This window comes from Colossoma macropomum, unplaced genomic scaffold (genome assembly GCF_904425465.1).
Source record: "Colossoma macropomum unplaced genomic scaffold, Colossoma_macropomum, whole genome shotgun sequence".
In the NCBI taxonomy this organism is placed as follows: domain Eukaryota; kingdom Metazoa; phylum Chordata; class Actinopteri; order Characiformes; family Serrasalmidae; genus Colossoma; species Colossoma macropomum.
Window position 1 is genome coordinate 36,642,109 of NW_023494789.1, and position 21,953 is coordinate 36,664,061.

The 21,953-nt window shown below is 38.1% G+C and overlaps 1 protein-coding gene across 3 annotated transcripts in view; it reads right to left on the minus strand.

Annotated features, from left to right (window-relative positions):
• arhgap9 (Rho GTPase activating protein 9) overlaps nucleotides 1-21,953 on the minus strand; it is a 56,843-nt gene that overhangs the window by 32,184 nt on the left and 2,706 nt on the right. For all 3 annotated transcript variants that reach the window (XM_036571179.1, XM_036571177.1, XM_036571178.1), the window contains exons 2-3: nucleotides 5,500-5,976; nucleotides 3,202-3,530 (exon numbers count right to left, since the gene is read on the minus strand). In XM_036571179.1, the coding sequence (XP_036427072.1) occupies nucleotides 3,202-3,530; nucleotides 5,500-5,878 (708 nt within the window). In that variant the 5' untranslated portion in view covers nucleotides 5,879-5,976. The remainder of the gene's footprint in view (nucleotides 1-3,201; nucleotides 3,531-5,499; nucleotides 5,977-21,953) is intronic.

A 21,953-nucleotide genomic window follows, 5' to 3' on the forward strand; every position in this document is an offset into this window, starting at 1 on the left:
TCATCTCTGTTCTTTGTGTGTGGGAATGTATGTCAGTACGTGTTTGTGTGTGCTTTTACCTCCGCTGTCCAAAACACACACAGACACATAAACACTTCCAACTAACAGAACGATCGTCTTGACCTGTACACTGACGTCATTTATGACAACAGCTCATTCATGTACTGTTCACGTACATCAGTTATGAACGCAGTTTTTGAGTGATCACCTCTCTGAGACAGAAATGAAAGCAATTCCCACCAGGAATTTTAAAAGAGATGTCACTCTAAGCTATATGGGCATGTTTGTGTGTTTGGTTTGCTGGCCGATAATGCCAGTATAAGCTGCCTGCTTCTGTAGCCAGAGTTGGCACAGACTGGCATATCAGTGGGCACATCAGTGTGTCCATCAGCAGAGTGGAAGTCTGAGGCCGTGTGCTGGAACAGCTCAGAGAGCAGAGCTATTTCTGTCTGACTGCAACTGCTTCAAGATTTTAGCAAGGAGTATTTATGGGTCTGTATAAAGAGTTCATTAAAAATAGAGGGTGCATAAAAAAAATCAGGGGCTCAGGGTGTGACCAAAGCTCCAGCTGACATGCTTATGTATCCGAGTGTGTGCTAGTTTTCACAAACTTCCAGGACAAAAAGGTCCTGATTTTGTAAGAAAAGCAGAGAGAAACAAGGCTTAACCTACAGGCCAAAAAAATTAAAAATGTTCCTCATTTTGTAAGGTGCTTATTTCAAAAGATCCATTTAAACAGAAAAAAATTACATATACATATTGAAGTTAAGATAAGGGTTAGATTTAGGACGGGGATAAAAACATTTTATGCTTTTTTCCCCAAATATGTTAAATTGCACAAATAAGGGACTGTCTACAAAGTGCATAATGTAGATGGCTTTCTGTTTAGCTAAAAGAGGGCAAAATCACATTAAATCACATAAACAGAGTGGCTGGAACCTGTAACAGGCTAAAAGGAACACACTCTCTTTACTACTAGTACTTTGACGTGATTTTGCCTTCCTTTAGCTAAACACATGGAAAATATGTTATATAGTGTTCAGACAGTCTCTTAATGACTAAAGTGTCGCTAATATGCATTTCTGAAATACTATGTTCAGCGATATTTAAAGACATAGTTTGCTCTCTGTCCTTCAGGAACGAGAAAGTGTAGGTTTGATTATTTTTGGACTTTATTCAATGAGAAATCGAGGAGAGAACGTTGAATGCCCAACAAATCTGTAATGCCTAAGGATGCGACTCAGAAAACCTGATTTTTAAGCACATTTCATTTAATATTTGGGGTTTATTTGTTTTACTTTTTTATTTATTTTTATTTTCATTTATTACTTTTATATTTATCTGGAATTTTGTCATTTCAATTCTTCATGAAGTTTTCACACAAGGCAAAGGCTAACTGGATTTTTCAAATTATGCCAAAAAAATGAAACAAACATGCAGATACAAGGTTTTTGGCCAACAGTAGGTCATATTAATATTACTTATTCTATTGGTTACGGCTTTGATTTTAACTTTGTCAGTTAACGATGTTTATAATACATATGGGTCACATTAATTACTTACACATATATGTAATACATAGGGACATGTTATTTATGTAGGTACTTACATATATATAATATGTACAGGACCTATGTACGACCCCATGCCATCCTAACCTCTGTGTGTGTGAGTGTGTGTGTGTGTGTGTGTGTGTGTGTGTGTGAACGTTATGGAGATTGCTTGGTGAGGATGAAGAGCTTTTGAGTATGTGTGTGTGTGTGTGTTATGTAAACTGTGGTGGGAAATGAGGAGCTTGTGACCTGAATGTAGCTGTAATCCCTGATTACTCAGCTTAGAGACATGAGTGCACGAGCTAGAATGAGAGGAAGAGAGAGAGAAACGGAAGGATGAAGAAAAGGAAAGAGATTGAGTGAGCGTGGATGGCTCAATGAGATGAGTCAATATCAACCCGATAATTACAGCGCAGTCCTGCGGCAGTGATCTATTATTTTCATCAATGTTTGTATGAGTGTACACATACAAACTGAGCAAACGCCTTAAGTCACCTGAGAAAATCATATTTAAAGCTATTTTTCTGCACAGTAAGCATTTATTTGCTAACATCAGAATGAATACAAATAAGCATCAATCCAATACATTGTGGTTTTATGTATGTCAGGGCGTCAGCTGGTGTGCTTGTGAACTGAATAAATCAATTACTTTCTGAACAAAACAAATCTTGTTATTTTTACTGTATTAATATGAAGTGGTTTATGTTAAAAACTAATTAACATAATTTTTCCACTACCCCAGACACAGTTGGTCTGCCAAAACATGTTTGATATTTGAAGAAGACAAAGTTCATCTTATGAGCTATGAGGGTAATATGCTAGGGGTCCGTCACCCAAATAGATTTTGGGTTGCATAGAATACTATAGCTTGTTAGCTACACCAGCTCATGTGCTATACAAACAGACAGACATCAAATTTGTCTTTGCTGACTAATTACATTTGGGGTGATGGGAAAATTATGTAACTTTTTTTAGTGAACCACTCATTTAAGCTTTTAACTCAGACACAAAAAAGGGTATTTCTGTCACAAACTACTATTTCTGCAAGACTACTCTTCCAGGAATGCTGTGCATTAGATGTTGGAACACTGCTGTGAAGATTTGTGAAGTCAGGTACTGATGTTGGTTGATTAGTTCTGGATCACAAATGTCACTCCAACTCAAAGGTAATGGATAGAGCTGCTTCACTGCTTCACTGGTGTGCAGCTGCTCCAGAGTGTTCCATTCTATTGGTAATGCTTTTCTACGAGGATTGTACAAACTGTTTTCACCCTAAAGCAGCTGAATTCACTACTTAGAAGGGGTGACTAGATACTATTGGTCATAGAAGGTGCTTTGCACTTCAAATCACATTTTATTATCACTGCCATGAAATAAATCAATAACAAGCTCCTGATCTGAAATGCTTTCTGAACAAAAAAGGCAGCATGGAGCTTCTTTTATGTACTGATAGAAAACATAAGAGCACACAGAAAGCTCTAATTCCAAGTGCTGAAACATTTTACTATATAACTACTCAGATTTTTAAGGTTATATTGCCAGTCTCAAAAATAGTTTTAAGCAAACTTCTTGTGTGGCCTAAGACTTTTGAAAAATATATGAACTGTATGTATGTGTCCAATATGTATGTGTAGTGTATGTCTGTTACCTGGATGTGTCCGTCAGTGTGCCGTCGGGCACTGGCTGCCACGTCCCACTGGCTGTAGGACTTGGTAGGGCTAGTTGGGCCTGGCCTGCTGCCACGGGCTTCCTCATACGGGTTCTGGGGTAGGTTGTTGGAGCTCTGGCTGCGTGGAATCAGGCCACCTGAACCCAGCGGCCCGCCGGGGATCGTGAGGTGACTTGGTGCGGTGGAGGAGGAGGAGAGGGGTAGCGTGGGGAAATGACCTCCTGCTGAGCTTCGTCCTACACGCGCATTTGTGAAGGCACTGTTGCTGTTCAGGTCTTCCATTGAACGACAGAATGCTTTAGAGGGCCCTGCCAGGGGAAAGAGGAGAGAAAACGAGTTGGAACAGACTTCAGTAATGCATCTCAGTTGTCGAGACCATTAACTTTTAGAGGTTGCAATTATCGCTGGTGATAAGAACAGTATGTTGAACCACCTTTGTGTTTGTAGGTAGAGAAGTAGTGACCATTTAAGGGGTTAACAGACAAAACAAAAAAGTGGAGTGAATTGTAATTGATTTCAATCACCAAAAATATATGGCTGAGCCAAAACAATTCACTCTGTGAGCTCACAATTTTCCATTCTTTGCATATTCATGTGTTGGACTTAGTTCTAAGGCAGGTATCTGAACTTGTTTCAGTGAAAGCAACGGGACTGGAATAGAAATTATTATAATAAAAGTTAATCTTATTTGTCTTATCTTATTATACTAATTTTTGGTCTTATTTATTTTCTTTGCTGTACTTTCACTAACAAATTTATATTCGCTCTTTTCAATTGCTTGTTGTTTTGTAATATGCTTGGCTACATTATAAATGAGGGTCATGGAGTTTTATGTAGAGCTTGGTTGATTGATTAAAATAAACATTCTTGTCCTCAAAAAAGAAAAGATTTCTTTATTTTTAGTCTGTATTCAGTCAGGCAAACACAAAAACATTTTTTGGCATCAATAAAGGCATTAAGATACCAGGACAGAGTACAGACGGCAGGCAAAGACATTGAGAGTTCATGAAAGTTCCCCTGCAAAATCAGCATTACACATCAGTGATTACAAATTACTTAGGAAACACTTATAAGTCACTGATGACAAGATATTTCTCAGAATAATATAACAGTAATGTAGACAAAGACCAACACACAGTTTAATCTACAATACCAAAAGGAAGGCCAATACTACTATTATGTATTTTTGAGCCACAAGGGTTTTCACAAAGTAGGGTGTCTCAAGAATGGTACCTAACATCTCATTCATGATAGATTCAAAGATTTGTCTTAGTCCCTTTTAACTCATTACAATCTGTCCCCCTAGCAGGGGATAAACTGGGATTTCAGAGGTGGGGGGCCCTATTTTTACTAGGGGTGTCAACAGTGTGGGAAGGTAATATTGTTGAGCTTGTGTGGTATTATACTGAGTTCTCAGCACTGACATCATGAGATTGTAATTAATACTAATTAAAACTAATAAAAACGAATCTCTTTCTGTCTTAAGGGCTTAATAAAGTCAATTACTGTACTTTGTTTCAAGTGTTTCTTGTTTGTCTGTTTTGGCATCAAAATAGAAGGATCAAAATATCGTCTGATTCTTTTCTGACAAAGATGAAAGTCACACTAAACCCCTAAACTATTCCAAATAATGATGCCACCCAACTGACATCAAAACACGTCTTGTCCTTTTTAACAATATGCTTGTAGCAGCTGCCTGCAGTTATCTACTGTTTTGAAGAGACCTCTGTGCAACACTTTACTGCCAAGTGTTCACTGCCGTCCAATCAGATTTGGAAATGCTTCTCTACTGAAATCCCCAGCCTTCCTGCCTAACACCAATTTAACACTGAATTGACAGAAATGATTAGCAATATTAATGAGCAAACACTATTAGCTTGCCAACTACATTCAAATGTGAGCCTTGGAGTCCAACAGTCAGTCGGCAAGACACTATAGTAAACATCATAGGTATGCGAGGCTGTCAAATGTAGTAAAAACATATTTACATGGTGCAGACCTACTTGATGAATAAATGATAGTGTGAATCACTGTTAGCTTAGTGGTAACATAGTATTAGAATCTTATAGAAGCGCTAAACTGAAGGCCTAACTAACCGTCATCATTCCCCACTGCCTTTTCCATTACTGACAGTCCTCACTTTGGGCTTCAGTTATCCAGTTAATTAAGTAATCCTGCTTTGTAAAGTAGTAAGTAGACTAACACACTAACAAACTAACACACTTGGTGTTATCACTCACAGAACACACTCATTACACATACACACATGCACTATACCTGAGCACTGTGTCTGTGAGCATGGTGTGTACGACCCTCGTGCCACCAGCCTGCGAGGAGAGGCTGTTGACTGGCTGCTGGGCTGTGGCGTATGTAGCGTGGAGATTGGCAGCTCGATGACGTACGTGGCGGGAACGTACAGCGGCTTGCTCTTCATGCTCACTCCGAGCCGCCGTGCCTGCCACCAGTCAGCGTTGGTTTTCCTCAGCAGGAGAAAGCGTTCGCCCTCCTGTATGGAGACCACCCGCCCATCCGCCCCACGGTACGAATAGTCATACTGAGCCTCCAGGACCACCGTGCCGCCCGAGACTGACCCCCTGCCTATTGGGAGGCTGCAGGTAGGCCCTGCCGTGTTCCGCCGCCAGCTGCCCGACAGCATGACTCTCAATGGCAGCAGGTGGAGGGGGTGTTGCCACAGCAGTAGCTGGCACTACAGGGTTGGGGCTGGAGATGGGGCACCGCCCACTGTGCCATGCTCTGAAACACAGAGTAGAAAGAGATGTTAGCACATGCCAGTGAATTCACAGGCACGCACAAACACACATACTGGACAATTATTCTGTGTGCAACAGTCCAATCTATCACACATGCTAATGATGCTACTTCACAATCTTCAGGTCATCTATCACTACTCTTAAATGGGAGTTCCATATATTTTTTTCAGATTTCTGTATAATTCATTGGTTGAGATGTAAACAATCTCAGTCAGAGTGGTTTGGGATAAAGTGGTTAATTGTAGAGAAACTTATTGACTCAGATTTCTTTACAATGGTGGTGACAGGATCCAGGGGTCACAATGTAAAATATAGCCATTTTATTTACTACCCAAAACAAATAGTGAATCTACACATGCCAGCTGAGGTTTTATAAGGAATGTTAATATCTCTCAAATCTAAAGAAAAAAAAATTTTTTTTGCCTTACAACACCCTTCATATATGTCTCTGCCACAAATGGATTTTTAAAATATGATTTAGGTAAAAACCTTGTTTCAACAATGTAAACAATACCTCAGACATCAGGCAGCATATCTGTAACCATTTCATACAATAATTTTACGCTAATTTAATTGAACTTTTAGGGGCATTAAACACTTCAGCCGTGTGGTTCATACAAAAACAGCCAGAGTACCTTTCGCTTTGGTGCACTTAGAGAGCAGCAGTGAATGATATTTGTTCATTTGAGCGCGTGCTGTGTCTGTTATCAGTCGAAAACTTCTAAATATCCACAACTAGAACGTAAGATAGATAGCTAATCAGCCACTTCAGCCACTTTAGGTATATACTTCTATAGTCGCATAGAACGAACAAAGAAAGACAAGTAAGTTGTTAGTTGCAGTTATCTACATGACAGTTAATCGTGACAGTCATAGCCTATCCACAAAATGCTCATAATATAACGCATTTTATAAAGGTCAGGCTGGATGACATCATGTTTTCTCTTTCTTTTTGAGTGCTGTCTGCGAAGAACTTTAGTAACAGATGCTGTGGAGAAAGTGAGAGGTACCAAAACAGAGAGAGGAAGACAAACAGGTAGACCTATGTGGTAACATTACATAAGTGCTACACTTTGTACTTCCTATTTAAAAGAACATACAGCCCCTTTTGTAACAAAACTCAATACATTTTTATGTAGTATTCAAGTGTGCTACAATTTCAAAAGCTAAAAAAAAAGAAGAACAGTTACTATAATACTACAGTTGCTACTTTTTACTGCAGGTTCAGGAATTATGAAGGCTGCTCTTACACTTCAGGACTTTTACTTTAACACTTCAGTACTGTTTGTTTGTTTTTTTGATGGACTGTTCAGCAGGGTTACCTAGAAGAGTCAATGGCCCTAACTGACTGACTGACTGAATGACTGAGAGCAATGTCAGAGATCTATAACAGATCTATATCAAATCTATATCAAAAATGACAAAAACTGCATTAAAAATCTGGACCATATCACATTGTTTTGGGACATTTGAAGTGTTTCAGTAACCCAATACCATGAAGTGTTACCCCAATAATGACAGATGGGTAAGGGTGAGTACTTCTACCTTAACATCTGCCTTTGTTACATTATCAGTCAACCACTTTTTCAAATACCATCCAGCAAAATTTGAAAGCGGAGTCCTCAAACACTGATGTATTTGCTACTTTAGATTTAATTAATTACACTGCGGTAGCACGTCTTTTAGAAAGGTAACGGCACCAGACACACTGATCTAATGGAAAGCTGAATCTACCGACTAAATGTCACATACCATCTAGTGAAGGCACACCAAACCTCACACGAAAGTTTGTTTTTTTCTCCTCTCTTAAATCAGGCATATTTGCACCAACATCAACAGACGCCAACAGTCTCAAAATGTCACATTTGACAGTGTGTCAGTCTATCACTATTCTGAGAGAGCGAGACAGAGAAAGAAAGAGAGACAGAGAGATGGATATTTGAGCACGAATATATAAAAGGGAGAGAGAGAATAGAATAGGACTTCATAACAGATGACATTCAACAAGGTTTTTCAAAAACAGTGGAACATATAAAGTGCCAAAGTTTCTCTTATCTCCAATGAGACATAGTCTGGAGGGGTGTAACAATACACAAACTTCATAATGCAATAAATATTGAGGTTTTGTCCCAAAATATGATAATATGATTTTCATTACAGGAGTAAAAAGTGCCAATGTTCATTTTGCTTTTATTTTTTTTTTAACAAATATTTTTTGGGCAATTGCCAAAGTAAGACTGCAGCAACAGTCAGTAGATTTAAATCCACACAAAGTAATGGTGCAGAGCAGAGGTGCTACTTTTTTTTGTGCATATACAAACAATAATGTTTTTTTTTGGATATACGAACAATAATGCCAGCTTGAATAATTAAACATGAAGCTGAATAAATTGATATAAATTGATATTAAACTGATTTTTATTAACATTTTCCAATTTAAGTGAACAAATTCTCATTACCACAACACTGTTAAGGCTAAGATCTGAAGATTAATCATAATTACTTTTAACTTTTCTTTTCAAATCTGTATACAGTTGTTGGACTAAATCAAATTTTTAAAGTATAGTATTTTGCAATTCTATCTCACTACCCCCACACACTAACAGCTGATAGTGTTTTCTTTCCACTTGTGCCACGAAACATTTTGTTGTTTTGGTGCACTTCCATACACTGTACAAGGGAAAAACTAAAGTAAACAACTAAAGTAAACAAACACATTTTCTAATGAAAAAAGTGAAAAAATGATATTTGTAATGAGAAATAGATGTGGGTGCAGTGCAGTGGTGAGAATTGGTGTTAAAATTGCCCAAAAAAACTTTAAATCTGACAAATTAGAGTCAGATCTTTTTATAATACAGCAAAAGGTTTATGTAATCCATAAAACGTTTGCTGTATCCTAACGAGATCTGACTGATCTCCTAAATGATATGAACATCTGATATGAATATAAATCATATGAATAATCTGCGTAAACACCCAAATATATTTCTTACTTTTTTTAACAGCTCCCTACAATTGATTTGAAATCTAAATGGTGCCAGTCTAGAATATTAGAAACATATTACAATCATAAACTGCTCTGTAACCAACATGGCTTTATATTATTGACAACTGAGCAGGGAGGCTGATGTCAGAGCAGCTTGGTATAGCAAGAGTAAATAAAAACCACAGGCCTGCGTGTGTGTATCTGTTTGCCTTTGAGAGTGTGTGTGTATGGAGCTTGGGTGGGGGAGCTTTGAAAATCCTCACTGCAGAGCGGTGTGGTTGAGCGAAGCTTGGTTTGGTTTAAGTTAAAACCCTCCCTATCAGCATATGGAGCACACGTGCAGTCCCATTACACTCACCGACACACACACACAGACACGTGCACACACACGCACACGTACACACACACACACAACACACAGACGCAACGGATTTTTGGCAGATGTCTACTCCACTGAGGTAGCATTTGTACTTGGATTAGCCTCTTTTAACCTCTTTCTGTAGGCACCCTGGTGTCCATTCTGCTGGTGGAATAGAGATCAACTTGGATATGTTTAATTAATATAATCAAATAAAATATTTTTCGTAACTGGGACACTGCTGGCTGTCTGCATGTGGAATATTGTGACTCTGTGTTGAGCTGCTAGTGAGCAATGCGTTGTGAAAGGGGATGAGTGAGAACCCCCTGCTGCGAAAATAATTCACTCCTCTCTGCAAAGACGGCCGAGCTGAGATAAAATGGACAGTACACCTGCAGCATTCTTTATATCAGAAAAATCACATGCAGCCACAATAAAACAAAAACAGTAATTAAACACAGTAAAAACACATAAATATTAGCTTGCTTGCCAAGCTATAAAGATGAAAATCCAATTCCAATTTCGCATCATGAAAATATATCCCATCATTATCGAAGAAAAAACAACGCATAAAAATACGAAATCAACTGAGCGGCCTCCTCCATAACAGGTCATAACAGGTATTTATGGCTACTGTGAACAAGCGTAAAGGCCAGTGAGCTTATGTGTGTAGGCCTGTCTGTGTTTCTATGTGTGGCCTTTCTGCACTGACCTAACCAAAGATACACCAGAGATAATAGTATCATCTTAAAAAATCTGACCACGTCTTGATACTTCTGCTTCTTGGAGCCCGCCTAGTGCACACAACATTTCTGTCTCTACAGGAAGTAGAGAGGTTCAGTGAGGACAGGCGGAGAAAACAGGAAACCGCACGTTTAACATCACTAAAAGTCCAACAGACAGAGGCCTGGTCTCTGCTGCTTTTCCCAAACACGGTCAGATGGCAGATGGCAATTAGTCTGTCAGTTCAGTTTGATTTAGTTCAATTCAATACAAGATTTTTTGAATCTTTTTGTTAGTGTTGGGAAAACATACTTGCTGTCCACTGATGTGAAGAGGCTGCGCAATGTCATGCGCAAACATCACTGAATAGTGTCAAAAACAACCAGGGGCCACAGTGCACCCAGTTCCATTATTTTAAAACATAAATGTTCTCCATTTTTGTCTATTTCTATTTTTCTATAATATCAGCAGCTGCCCTTTATGTTGTGTGAAAATTTCACGATGACTGGATCAATCGCAGTTGTTCATAATAAAATCTCTTTATTTTACCTTGCATTAGTAAGTAAAACATTTTTGCCTTCTCCTGTAAAATTACCAATTTGGAGAAACTTGTTTTCTTTGACGATGAAAATATGCCTTCAAAACAACAATCATAACAAAACATGGCGCAATAATTTGGCTCTGTCTTCTCAGTCACCTCCTTAACAAGATGTCTTTGGCAACATGCTCACGTTCAGGCACTCATGGAGTAGCAAAGTATAACATAACATACTTAAACATGAGCAAACCGCCATGTTTCAGTGAAATGTTAGCCTGTATATTTTCACTGCCTTCCCCTCATGAAGCATAACTAATCCCCAGAAAGTGATTTCAGTATTAAAAACTGGCATTTAGAACAGTTAACAGAGTACTTGAGTACCAGTGCACACCCCTAACCAGTACTGATATTGAAACCTTGAGTATGAGCTGATACCAACACCAACATATATTACTCTGTCAAGTACTCTTTTAACTGTTCTCAGGCATAACATTACGACCACCTCCTTGTTTCTATGCTCATTGTCCATTTTATCAGCTCCACTTACTATATATCTACAATTACAGACTGTAGTCCATCTGTTTCTCTGCATACTTTGTTAGCCCCCTTTTACCCTGTTCTTCAGTGGTCAGGACCCTCACAGAGCAAGTACTATTTGGGTGGTGGATCATTCTCAGCACTGCAGTAATATATATATATGTATATATATATATATATATATATATATATATATGTATGTATATATATATACAAACATCAAACTACAAAGCTTTAACATTAGCTATTTTTAATTAAAGGGACACTCTGGACAACAAGAAAAGAGAAAAACCTTCTTCTGATGATGCATCTTACAGGTGGAAGGTGGTGTGAATATCTGAAGGTGGGCTGTTTGGAACGTTTATCTTTTTTTAGCTAATGCAGAACAAAGTCAGACACCTAACATTAGGAAGACAAATAACATGTCTGTATTTATTAGCCTCTACATCAGTGGCTGGACTAGCAGTCAGAATTTCTTTACCGCTGTGGGTGTTCCCAGTGGTTGTACAATGTATTTGTGCAGTGCATTCTGGGTAACGTAGTGAGAGAACACTGACAGATGAAGACACAGAAAGAACGCAATTGTGAATTCTGTCAAATTGATGAAACGGAGGCATGTACTACTGTGCCACAGAAAATTACTTAATCTGACAAAAAAAAACACATTAGGTGCTAGTTTGAAGAAAGAATGAATCCCCATAAAAATATGGGAGTTTGAGCTCAAACTCCTCAAACACTCTACTACACAGCTAACAACAGTCTAACTAAGTGGTATTTCAGGCGAGATTTGTTACAGGATTGAAGTGAAATCACTATTTTCTCTCTGATAACATTATATGATATCATTATCGCAGGAAACGGCCTTCACGCCACATTTTGACTGCCCATCTTATCTTGACAGCATGAACACACTCACTGGATCCTTCTCCTGCTGCTACGTTATATGAAAAGCTGCTGCAAACAATGATGACTCAATCCAAGAGCATCCACCTCACCAGTTCTGTATTTTTTTTCCAATAAATAGAAAAAACACTGAACTGTGCTTAATTTTGAATTTGTAGGTTAATTTTGCACGCAACAAACCGTCTGTTGGTTCAGCCTGGGCCTTGTTTGAAACTAAATGATAGATAATGTTGTTTTTGAGCCATGGTCACACCAAGGATAGTCTACAACACCACCTGCAGATGCAAAGCCCATTTTACTTATTTTTCTCACTCGTGCTGTTGTGCTGTTGTTTTTTTTTGTTTTGTTTTTTGTTTTTTGTGCTAGACATTTAAGAAAAAAATCAATGACAAACATTCCTTCGCACTAACTGCATGTTGATTAAATTAAAATGATTTGTTATTTTGAGTGTTTTGTAAAACGTTTTCTTTTTTTTTTTAAGTGTACATAATGCCCCCAGTCTCAGTTTAATGTTTACTGCGTTGGTCTTATGTCATATGCAAACCAATACACACAGATCATCAGCAGGCTATTTACAGCCCGCACACACACATACACACACACTCACAAGCTCATGTGGTGCCACAGACACACATGTCCCTGTAGAGTGGATAGAAGCTGCTGTATACCCAGCTTGTGCCAACAATGAAGGGCAAAAAGATCAGAGAGAGAGGAAAGAGACAGAGAGAGAGGAGAGAAACAAAGAAGAGAGAGACAGAGAGATGGCGAGAGAGTAGAGAGAGAGAAAGAAAAAGAGAGAGAATGAGAGAGAGAGAGAGAGTGGAGAGAAGGAGAAAAAAAGAGAAAAAGAGAAATAGAGAGAGGAGAGAGAGAGAAAAGTGACACATGCACAATTCAGTGTAAAAGCGCATATCCAGTTTTTCCCTGATGGAAAACAATGCAAGGAATGCCATAAGCTCCATATTAAAATATTAAGTAGCAGCTAATAGGGAAATAGGTAGTACTTGTTGTTCATGTGAAAAACAGAACTAATCCCTGAACATCTGAGTTATGAGTGTACTGAGTATGGGTACGTGTGTGGTGGATAAGTGTGTGTGTGACTCCCTATCTCCATATCTCACTCTTAATCCCTGCTGACTGATCCTGGATCAGCCCCTTGAGCCACAGCTCCTCCATTCAGATCAGATTTAGAGGAGAGTTTAAACCACCGAACACTTTGCACCAGCACACTCACACGCGCACTCTACCTCTCACTCTATTACAGCATCCGCTCGCCTGGTCAGCTCGCCTCAGTGATTCAGCCATTGATCTGTGCTCCTTTGCTGTCAGAGGACACACATCAAATAACTGACTTTTATTCCGCTTACAACTGAACTAAGGCTGGTGCACACTCATCAGGGAATGGCTTTCAGAACTAGACATGTGCCAATGTTCAATAACAATAATAATAATAATGGGTGCCTCTGCTTTAATGACATGTTTTGTTGATTTCCTAAGTGAAACACATATAAGTGATTTTAACACATCGAGAACAGAAAATATGGCCTGTGCAAAAGCTATAGCACATATATTTTATGTTTTTTTCCAATATGTAAAATAAACAAAGCAAATAAACAGTAATTGTGCACTAAAATGTACAGGAAACTGTCATACTGAAGTTCTCTGTAGAGGATGTGTTAACTTATTTTCACTTAGAAAATAAATAAAAGACGTCATTAGACTGGGGATGTTTAAACTTTTACAAACGTATACAAACGTAAATCACGAGATGGATATGGACAACCTGGGTGACTTCCCAGCAGAGGAAAGTGAACAACAAGGAAAATGACTTAATGGCAGGGGGCACCAGAGGTTGCTCAAAATAAAATTATAATTAATAAAGTCCTTAGCTAAGCAGCTAACATTGGTTCATTTTAGATATTTCATGATGAATGAACAGGACACGCCTCCAGCAGAGTTGTTTTTTTTGTTTGTTTGTTTGTTTTGTATTTGTTTATATAATTTATAATTTGTCGTCATTTATTGACTGTTTTCTTGTATTTTATTTTTAAATGCATTTAATACACTAATACAGTATTACACTTATAGTGTTCTTGATACTGTGCTTTCAATATATATACATATCGCTGTTGTCAGAAGAAAACCTTGCAGGGCTAAACTGCTATAGGCTGTATAGGCATATACATTTAAATGCATTAGATTTTGAGACATCACTCAATTTTGAAAGATTTTGAAACTTTAACAATGTTTACATACAACATCAAAGACTTTTATTTCAATAAAAGAAAGGAAAATTTGGTTTTCCACAATAGGAGCCCTATAAATGATGGGTAAAAATGTATTAAGAGCACTAGGCTACTTACTACACACTAAATATTTTTAAATATTTTATTTCTTGGTACAATATTTTATTTCTTCGTATGTTTAATCGTTACAGATTTTTAACAATATGTTAAATTCAGCAAATAAAGAGTAATTGTACATTAAAATGTACAGACGTGTGTTCTCTATAGATAGTGTGCTAACTTATTTTCAACGAAATGTAACTTTGATCAGGAATTCTTGCATATTTTAATCTCATATTTTGTCTTACTGTATGTTATTAACAATGCTTTGGTAGTGTGTATAAAGAGTTTTATATTTGCAGACTTCATGGGGACGGGTCACCATAAGTCTGATGCCCAGGGTCACCAGAGGATCTGAAACTGGCCCTGTGCACCACAATATTTAACACACACAATATTGTTATAATGGACACGTCTAATATTGTCACTGCATTTCAGTAAAACTAGCAGCAGTTTCGCTAGAGATTTCAGCAGTGTTTCGGGTTTCACAAGCTCACACTACATTGCCACTTTATGAGCTCATGCTTTACGTGATGTTTGTACAGCTGTTTTAGTGAGATATTGGTCTGAGCACCTTCACAGCTCATGGTGACAGTCACTGTGCTATTCTTTTACATTCAATGTGCTATTCAACATACCCAGGGTCTACCATCTGGTCTGAACACCAACAAAATCTAGGACATGACGCCCTTTAAGGCTGTCAAAAAACACTCCACAAATGAATAAAGACTGCTGTGCAATTATACAAAGAGTCATCAGAGAAGCTTCTTAAAGGTAGAAACTCCAAAATGTATAACAGCCAGCACATTATAACTTTTAAAAAATCAGAACACTTTAAGTATGAACATATATACACTATATGTAGTGTAGTTTTCTTAAAGAAATATTGTGATACTATTTTAAACTGTAAAAAAAGGTTAGGTAATTATAAATGATATTTTTATACTGTCACATGTCCATTCAGAACACAGTTGCTTACTGTCAGAGTGAAGATGAAGGTAAATTTGGGGGAAACACACAGACACAGATACACGCCTTAATTAAAGAAAAATTCACATCGTAAAATTCCAATTTGCATACGTTTTGTTTTCCGTATTGCTATAATTTAAAATGTTTTCACAATTAAGACAGACAGCCAACATGAGCAAGAACTCTAAAGCAATGGTATGTATATACTACATGCCCAAAAATATCCAGACACCCTTTTCAAATAGTAACTTCAGCTACTTTAAACGCTTAAAGGGCCAGAGCCCACCGGCAGGCCCAAGGTTTTAATACACACATATTTAGCTTAAGAGTAGCTTAGCTAGTTTGCATTGAAGTCCCTACAGTTACTCAATAATAAGCCTTAGTATATAGTTCTGGCATTTTTAAGGGATTAAGGTGCACCCATTACTAACAAAGGCTTTTAATTGTGCACACACAGCTTGTTTAATCTGTATAGAAAAGCAGTGACCAACAGAACAGGACACCGTGGAGCACCTGCACATGAGCCTAAGGTCAACATTCCCAATGCCAAGCGTCGGCTAAAGTAGCAGTGGGTGATACGGCAAAAACATAATATCACAATACTTTCAGACATTTTCTCAATACACAATAAGTATCAAGATATTTCATTTGATATGCTGGAACAGATAACAAAGCACCAGTGGAGCCACATAAAAAAAATACATCAGGAGCCATGAATATTAGAAATTTGGTTCAGTGTATCACATACTGCGCTTCATTAAATCCAATTAACCAGGACTAACTATGCACTGTTTGTAATAAAACATGCAGTTGGTAAGAAAAGCATATTGTGACATAATTTATCACAGTAATTATAAATATTGTCATGTTGCCTGTCCCTGGCTAGCTGGGTATAAAGCCCCCCACAGCACAGTACTGTGGAGTGGTGGAACTGTGTTCTCTGGACTGATGGAGCTCCATCCAATACCTTTAGGATGAGTTGTGATCCAGAACTAATCATCCAACATCAGTACCTCACTAATGCTCTTGTGGCTGAATGCATACAAATACTCACAGCAATGTTTCAGCATCTAATACAGGACAGCAGAGGATGTTACTTCAGCAAAAGGGTCACAAACTCACAATTATTATTCTTAATTTCAAGAAAACTTTTAAAAAGATTTTATTCACACATCTGACTTACAGACACAGCTCACTAAAAGGCTCTTTGGGGAACCAAAAGTGAACCACTCCAAGGAACACTTTTTGGCACCTTTATTTTTAAGATTGTACACTGAAAATCGAACCTTTTGGAGAAGTAAAATTATTCCAAGGAAAAAATAAATCCTTATTATTACAAACATACATGATTTATTTTGACTACTTTATCACTGAAAGGTTAGATGTCTGCAATATTCACAGTGCAAGAGCTGATAAACAACAAAGACATATTTGTTAATCTTTCACACAGGTGCCAACAATTATAGATAGCATTTATGTCATATGAGGCATATATGAGTTATAACGCAATTCAACTGCACTGTAGTTTACTGAACAATCGTGCAGCCCTAACACACGGACACTAAGCTAGTACACAGCGTATCGGTAGGCACTGTGCCTGCAAAAGAGGCCAATCAATTCATGCAGCAGTCCAATACATGATAATGAATTGCTGCACAATGACCTAAAGCCACTCTCCATACAGTCAAAGCTCTCCCTGTATGTGAAGGAAAGAAAAAAAACATGGATATACAGGTTTTTGAAAGGAATAACTATATTGGATGTATAATAGAGAACATTTTTATTTCTCTAAAAAAGGTGGTATTAATCATAATATCACATTGATATTTCTTATATGTGTAAACCACACTCTCAACAATCTATATCATGAAAAAAAAGAAAATGTGCATATTCTTAAAAAAAAATGTAGACAGAGAGAGAGAGAGAGAGAGAGAGAGAGAGAGAGATCACTGTTGTCGGGACAAAACCTCATACCTCCTTTTTTTTATTTTTTGACATAATTTGAAAAAGGCAGTTGCCCTTTATGTTGTGTCAAAATTTTATGATGAATTGATAAACAGAAATGGTCCAAAATTATTTGGAAAAAAGACTTCTACATTTTCTTCCATGAAAAGTTAAGAATGTTTTATATATATATACATACATATATATGCATGGGTGTGTGTGTGTGTGTGTATTTGTGGATGGATCACGAATCACTCATAAACTGATCTGAAACTACTTCAGAGTGGAGACACATACATACAAAAAAAAAAAAAACCCATCTAATTTCTCAGACACCACCTCACTCCAGGGAGTGTACAAATGCAACAATCTTTGCATCACACCGAGCAATATCGTTCCCTCTCCAGCAAACAGCCAATGAGCAGTGCCCAAAGAACTCCGAAACAATCCTATTGGTCCGTTCGGAGTCTCAGCATGGTAACTGAAAACGTAGGAGAGAAAAGCAATACTAAAGCATCGGAGCAGAGCGACAGTTGTAAGTCACGCATTGACCAGACCAGTAAGCCGTCCACAGCTCAGCTGCAGACAGTATCACTGAAGGGGAACAAAGTTTAGCAGAGCATTAATGTCCTTATGCAAAATGTGTTATACTGCTGATGTTTCTCACCAATGACTTGCTTTATGGCTCTGACTTCAGTAGAGAGCCTGTCTGCTCAAGCCCTACATGATCCTTTATGGCAGCAGGTCTAAAGCAAAATACACAAATCATGTGTTTGCGCTCTGCTTTGCATGCTCTGGTCCGAGAGGCAGTATAGATAACCAGCAGCAAAGCAGTAATGTGCTTGTCACAAAATCATGTTATTAAAGGAATATTAGAGAGTTTTACAGCTTTATCTCTATTTTCCATATCTGAAGTATATGGGTGATTACTACATACAATAATTTCCTTTCCTTATTTCTTTTTTTACCTTGTAGAAAAAAACATTAAACCCATTGACACTTAATATAGAAGCCACTGGGCAGATGCTTCAGTTGAATTGGTCAGATGCCTCAAGCTTAAATACCTGCCCACTGGCTTCCATTATAAATGTGCTCAGAGTCAATGAGTTTTTTGTTTTTTTACTAAGTTCAGGGAAACAATCAAAGTTATGGTCCATGGTAATCAATCACACCTTACAGATGCAGTTAAAAAACACTGAAATATTCCTTTAAGGCTGACTTTGTTTGAGGAAAGGCTGTATCAAGGTCCACAGTGCATGAATGAGTTGCGCAGCTTCATTATGTCCTGTGTGTCTGAGTATGGTGTGTGTGTGTGTGTGTGTGTGGGTGTGTGTGTGTGTATACTGGGGTGGGGGGCATGTGTCAGTGTGATTTTTCCATTACAGGCCTTTGAACACAGAGATGAGCCTGGGTGCTCACACTGAGCTCATGGCACCATATCAGCATCCACATCGATCCAGTGGAAAGAGAGAGAGAGAGAGAGAGAGAGAGAGAGAGAGAAAGAGAGAGTGAGGCAGGAGAGAGAAGGAGAAAAAAAGAAAGAGGCAGCAGAAAGAGACAGAGGCAGGAGAGCGAGAGAGAGAGAAAGATAGCGTGGCAGAAGAATAAAAGAGATGGGGCAGAGGAGAGAGAGGCAGCAGAGAGAAAGAGGCAGGGGAGAGAGAGATGCAGGAGAGCGGGAGAAAGAGAGAGAGTGAGGGGCAGAGGAGAGAAAAAAGCAGGGGAGAAAGAGAGAGGCAGCAGAGAGAAAGATGCAGGGAGAGAGAGACGTACAGCGTACAGGCACAATATGACAGCAGTAAGAGATAAAGACGGCACAAGAAGGAAAACAAAAAGCTGTCAAGCACTGTGCTATTCAATACTATACAGCTATTACAACACTAGTATTTTGGATATTGTTATTAGTTATGAAGTTATAAGAGGGAAAAAATTAATGCGGGCCCACAGATGGATTTACTCAGAAGGGTTAAATCAGAGGGTTTAAACTAGAGTGATTGAATCAGAGGGGTTAAGTCACAGGGGTTACCCCAGAGAAGTTAAATTGAAGAGGTTAAATAAGAGGGGTTTAGTTAGCGTGGTTAAATCAGAGAGGTTAAGTCAGAGGGGTTGAGTCAGAGGAGTTACCTCAGAGAGGCTAAGTCAGAGGGGTTTAAGCGAGAGGGGTTAAGTGAGAAGGGTTACGTCAGATGGGTTATGTCAGAAAGGTTTAGTCAGAGGGGTTAAGTCTGAGGGTTTAAGTCAGAGGGGTTTAAGTGAGAGGGGTTTAAGTCAGAGTGGTTAAGTCAGAGGAGTTAAATCAGAGGGGTTAAGTCAGAGGAGTTAAATTAGAGGGACTAAGTCAGAGGGGTTAAGTCAGAGGGGTTTAAGTCAGAGGGGTTAAGTCAGAGGAGTTAAATTATAGGGGTTAAGTCAGAGCAGTTTAAGTCAGAGTGGTTAAGTCAGAGGAGTTAAATTAGAGGGGTTAAGTCAGAGCGGTTAAGTCAGAAGACTTAAGTCAGAGGGGTTTAAGTCAGAAGGGTTAAGTCAGAGGGGTTTAAGTCAGAGGGGTTAGATTAGATAGGTTAAATCAGAGGAGTTTAGTTAGAGAAGTTAAGTCAGAGAGATAAAGTCAAAGTGGTTAAGTCAAAGGGGTTTAAGTCAGAGGGGTTAAATGAGAGGGCTTATAAGTATGTAATAGGGGCATAAGGATTCACAAAAATTTGACTGAACCTTGTTTTGATATATTTTTGAAAACAATAAAAAAGCAGTGCTTATGTACCAAAATGTAATTATGTTAATGTTTCCAATTTAAGTTTATTAGAGTATTATTCAACATCACAAAAATACAATATTTTAGACTTTGGAATGGCACAGTGGTGTTTTACCTGATCCACTCAGACTGGTTTCTTGGCAGCATAGAAACATTAGACAAAAGCTAGCACACTAGCCACTATGTAATACAATACAATACAATACAATACAGAGCACTGTTACAACCCTAATATGTAATAATAACATGTCCCATATGAATTGTGTGTAAATCCCTATATGTATTAATAGTATGTCCCACTGCTATTGAAAGAGACACAGCATGTTGTTGACATGTTAATTCTAGGTTATTTGTTCTGCAGCATTTATTGAACATGCTACAGTGTTATACATATTACCACTGTCGGAAACAAAACCTTCATCTCTATATTTGGCTTTTTTTCTTACATCATTTGAAAGGTTTTATAAATAGCTTTATAAATAGAAATGTTCCATTAAGAAAAAAATCTCATTTAATACTAATGATGTCTTGTATAACTATGTTTTATCACCTGTCTATAAAGCACTCTGAGCTGCCACTGGCATAAAAAGTGCTATATAAATAAAAATTCTTCTTCTTCTTAATAATGTTTTAACAATGTTTTTCCCTTCTGCTGAAAAATTACCATTTTCTTTTTGTTCTGACAGTGACAATATGTTCATACCTATATGTAATAATAATATGGCACATAAGTGTTATTTACAGTCAAGTTTGAACACTCTTGGTCAAAATACATGTTTTACTGATTTTCCACATGAAAAACTGCCATTGAAATGGTGCAGCACTGTGTTCTCTGTGGAGAATGTGTTAACCTATTTTTACTTGAAAAACCAACGAAATATGTTATATTGCCAGAGGTGCACAAACTTTTGTATACGACTGCAAATGTAAGTATTTAAATATGAATAATTTAAGTGTACCTTTATCTCAGGAACTGAAAAGGAATGTTTTTGCTCTTTCAGCAAAAATGCAGCGTTTATAAATGCAGATTTTTACGAAGTTAGGAGTATTTTGCTGGTAGTGTATGTTAGTATTGTTTTTCCCTGGCCGTCTGATCACACAGATCCACACACACACACACACACACACACACCTTGATAAGGTGTGTGATTTTCAACTGCAAAGTCACTTAAAAATTCATAAATATATTACAGCGTGGCCGAAGCAGATCAGTGCAGTAACACGTCACTGCGTTCAGTTAGTGGTGTGTGATGGCACGTCAGTGTGCGTGAGAGAATGTGTGTGTTCCTGCATGTAGGGTCAGTGCTGCACACACCACGATATCACGTCCTCCTGACAGAAGCAGGTCTGCTCTGAGGCTCATTTGCTCCACTTTAACCGCTTTTAGAGAGACAGGACGGATGTTAGTAAAGTCAGCGTGAGCCCACGGCTCGAAAGAGATTCAAACTGAAACCAAGTGCTCAGTACAAATGAAGTCTAAGCATCATGATTCAAGCTGACTGAGTCGTCTTGTGATTCTGAAACAATGGCGACCACATCCTTTTTTCCATGTCATGACTTACACTGCCATCCTGAAGCTCAGAGATGAGGCCTAGCTCTGCCTGAATAGGGCGGGTATCGAAGTTCAGTCCTTCTATGGTACTGACTGAATTACTTCGGTATTACAGATTATGGATAAATTCTGTTATTCAATACCTTAATACCTAAACAGTCAGTGTTATCAGTGTCAGTGAGCTAAACAATCTGAAGAATCTAGACTGGCTGTCTAAATTACATCCACAAGCATGTTATTAACATCAGTGCCTTTTGACTAGTCTGTTGAAGTCAGCACATTTACCCACACTCATTTATGGTTTAAGCCACACCCACGTTCGGTCTGTAATGCAAAACAAAGTACTAAAAAAAGTA